At 26.5% G+C, this 2,213-nt stretch overlaps 1 protein-coding gene across 1 annotated transcript in view; it reads right to left on the reverse strand.

Moving 5' to 3' along the window:
* The window catches only part of LOC115239302 (GTP-binding protein RAD), a 43,209-nt gene that overhangs the window by 13,804 nt on the left and 27,192 nt on the right, over positions 1–2,213 (reverse strand). The window contains exon 4 of the mRNA XM_029813765.1: positions 1–157. Within this exon, the coding sequence (XP_029669625.1) occupies positions 1–157 (157 nt within the window). The remainder of the gene's footprint in view (positions 158–2,213) is intronic.

Below are 2,213 nucleotides of genomic sequence, written 5' to 3' on the forward strand. Positions count from 1 at the left end.
GCGGTTTTTCCAACTCCTCTTGTGCCCAACATAGCGACGTTGTGTGAAGCCACTTCCTTGGGTGGTAACCGCCGTATTTCAGTCTCTTTCTCGGCAGGCGCCAGAGAATTCGATCTCGATCTTCTTCTCCGGAAAGAATCTCCTCTGTTGACAACACCTGCCAAATATAAAAAAATCATTAAAGAAATCGTATTGATATTAATATAAATATGATGTAAACTATATAAATATAAAAGATAATTCAAAATTCAAAATAATTATCTTGCAATAGTTTAATATATAAAGATATTTATATAAAAAATATAATAGTGTTATGTATAGAAATAATTAATATAATCGATTGTCATAATTTTATTATAAAAATAAAAGCTCGACAATAATCGATAATAAAATTTTATAAATACGTTGTTGTGTTGACACTAATATCAATCATGACAAATCTTATGAACATCTTTCTACAAAAATACCCCAATTTGATTTGATACTGATTTATATTTTAGATTCCTTGATTCAAATTTCATAATCTCTATATTTGTTTTAATATTTATATTTGTTTATACATTAATCAAATATATGTATATTACTATTAATTATATATATTTATATTAATATAGGTATATTTATTATTCCTGGCATTTAAAACGCATCACGTATTCTGGCCGTCATCGCGTTCTTTCTAGCGCACTGACCCCGGTTAATACCGCTAATGCCGTACTTTACGTGGGCATAATTTTAATAGATGCTTGAAATTAACAGAAGAGACGAGATGAAATGACGAGAATCCTCAGCAGAATTTCATCTCGTAGCTAATAAAGCGATTCTCATGAAATATGAAATAGATTTTGAGGCTTTCGAAAGGATAGCAACCGCAACATGTTCTACATAACTTTATTTGAATTATTAGAATATGTGTGTGTGTCTTTTACAAACATATTCAACATTTAAAAAAATAAATATAAAATTACGAGTTATTCTTCTCTATTGTTTGTTCTTTAATAATCCTTTTTTGTTATTAAATCAAAAAAAAAAATATTTACTGATAGATTTCATAATTTTGTAAAATCCTTTTTAGTTTCTAGACAATTACAATTACCAACTCATTTACACATTTTGGTAGTTAAATATTTAATAATAGTGCTTAAAGTAAACAGCACATAGTATTCCGGATACAAAGATCCACTATTCGTTCCTAAACAGGTTCGGACATTTGCGTCGAAATGGATGCTATTAGAAATTAATGTATTCACGCGTTCACTCGCGATGCCAATGTCGATAAATGTGATTCAACCTGAAAATTAAATCGATAATGTGGCCAAACTTGTAAATAATCCTCAGACATCACGAAAGTAAACTTCGGCTATAGGGAATGCCACTAGCATCTCGTGCTAATGCATTTGCGCTACATTAGTAATTAAACGTCAGTTCAAACTAGTTGTAAGCTAACAGTGCAAAAGTTGCACACTGTTGTATGTATACAACACGAGTATTTTCTATGAATTAAACATGGATATGTGCATGCAGAAACTTATTATTCTAAATTAAATACACTTTCAAAAATGTTTAGAAAATAAATTTGGATAATTAAAAAACATAACAATATAAAAAATTTAAAGAGTTATTAAAAGGTGATATGTATGCAGAATAGTATAAAAGTGCTTTTATTATTATTTATATCATTTTATTATAAATTTTATCTTTATTAAATTTAGTAAGTGCTGAATTTTTTTTTATAAAAGTTACAGATTTGAAGATAGCAGAATTCACGATAGAAAAACTACTGATCTGGCACTTGTGGAGATTTCAAGCATTTAGAAGTTCATAGACCTTACAGATGATTCACGAATCCATTTTAGATCATCTGAGATGATACATACATATATCAGTTTTATATCATTTGTGCAAGATAACTCAATTCACGTCTCAAGCAATCACAAGTTGATTATATTCAATTAAAAGTATCGATTACCATTTTTACGATCAATTTAATTCAATTTATATATTTTGCATTTTTTTTATTGAATAAAATTCCAAAATAAATTTTAAAATAAATTAATTTATCTCTGCATAATTTTATATAAAATTATGCAAATTATTAATTGAAGCAAATTATTATAAAAAATTATTTATTTTTCTACATTGTTAATACGATTTATTAATTAAAATATTTTAATAGAAATAAATATAAAAAAATATAATCATATTTTTATATTATT

Source organism: Formica exsecta, unplaced genomic scaffold (assembly GCF_003651465.1).
Source record: "Formica exsecta isolate Colony F162 unplaced genomic scaffold, ASM365146v1 scaffold37, whole genome shotgun sequence".
In the NCBI taxonomy this organism is placed as follows: domain Eukaryota; kingdom Metazoa; phylum Arthropoda; class Insecta; order Hymenoptera; family Formicidae; genus Formica; species Formica exsecta.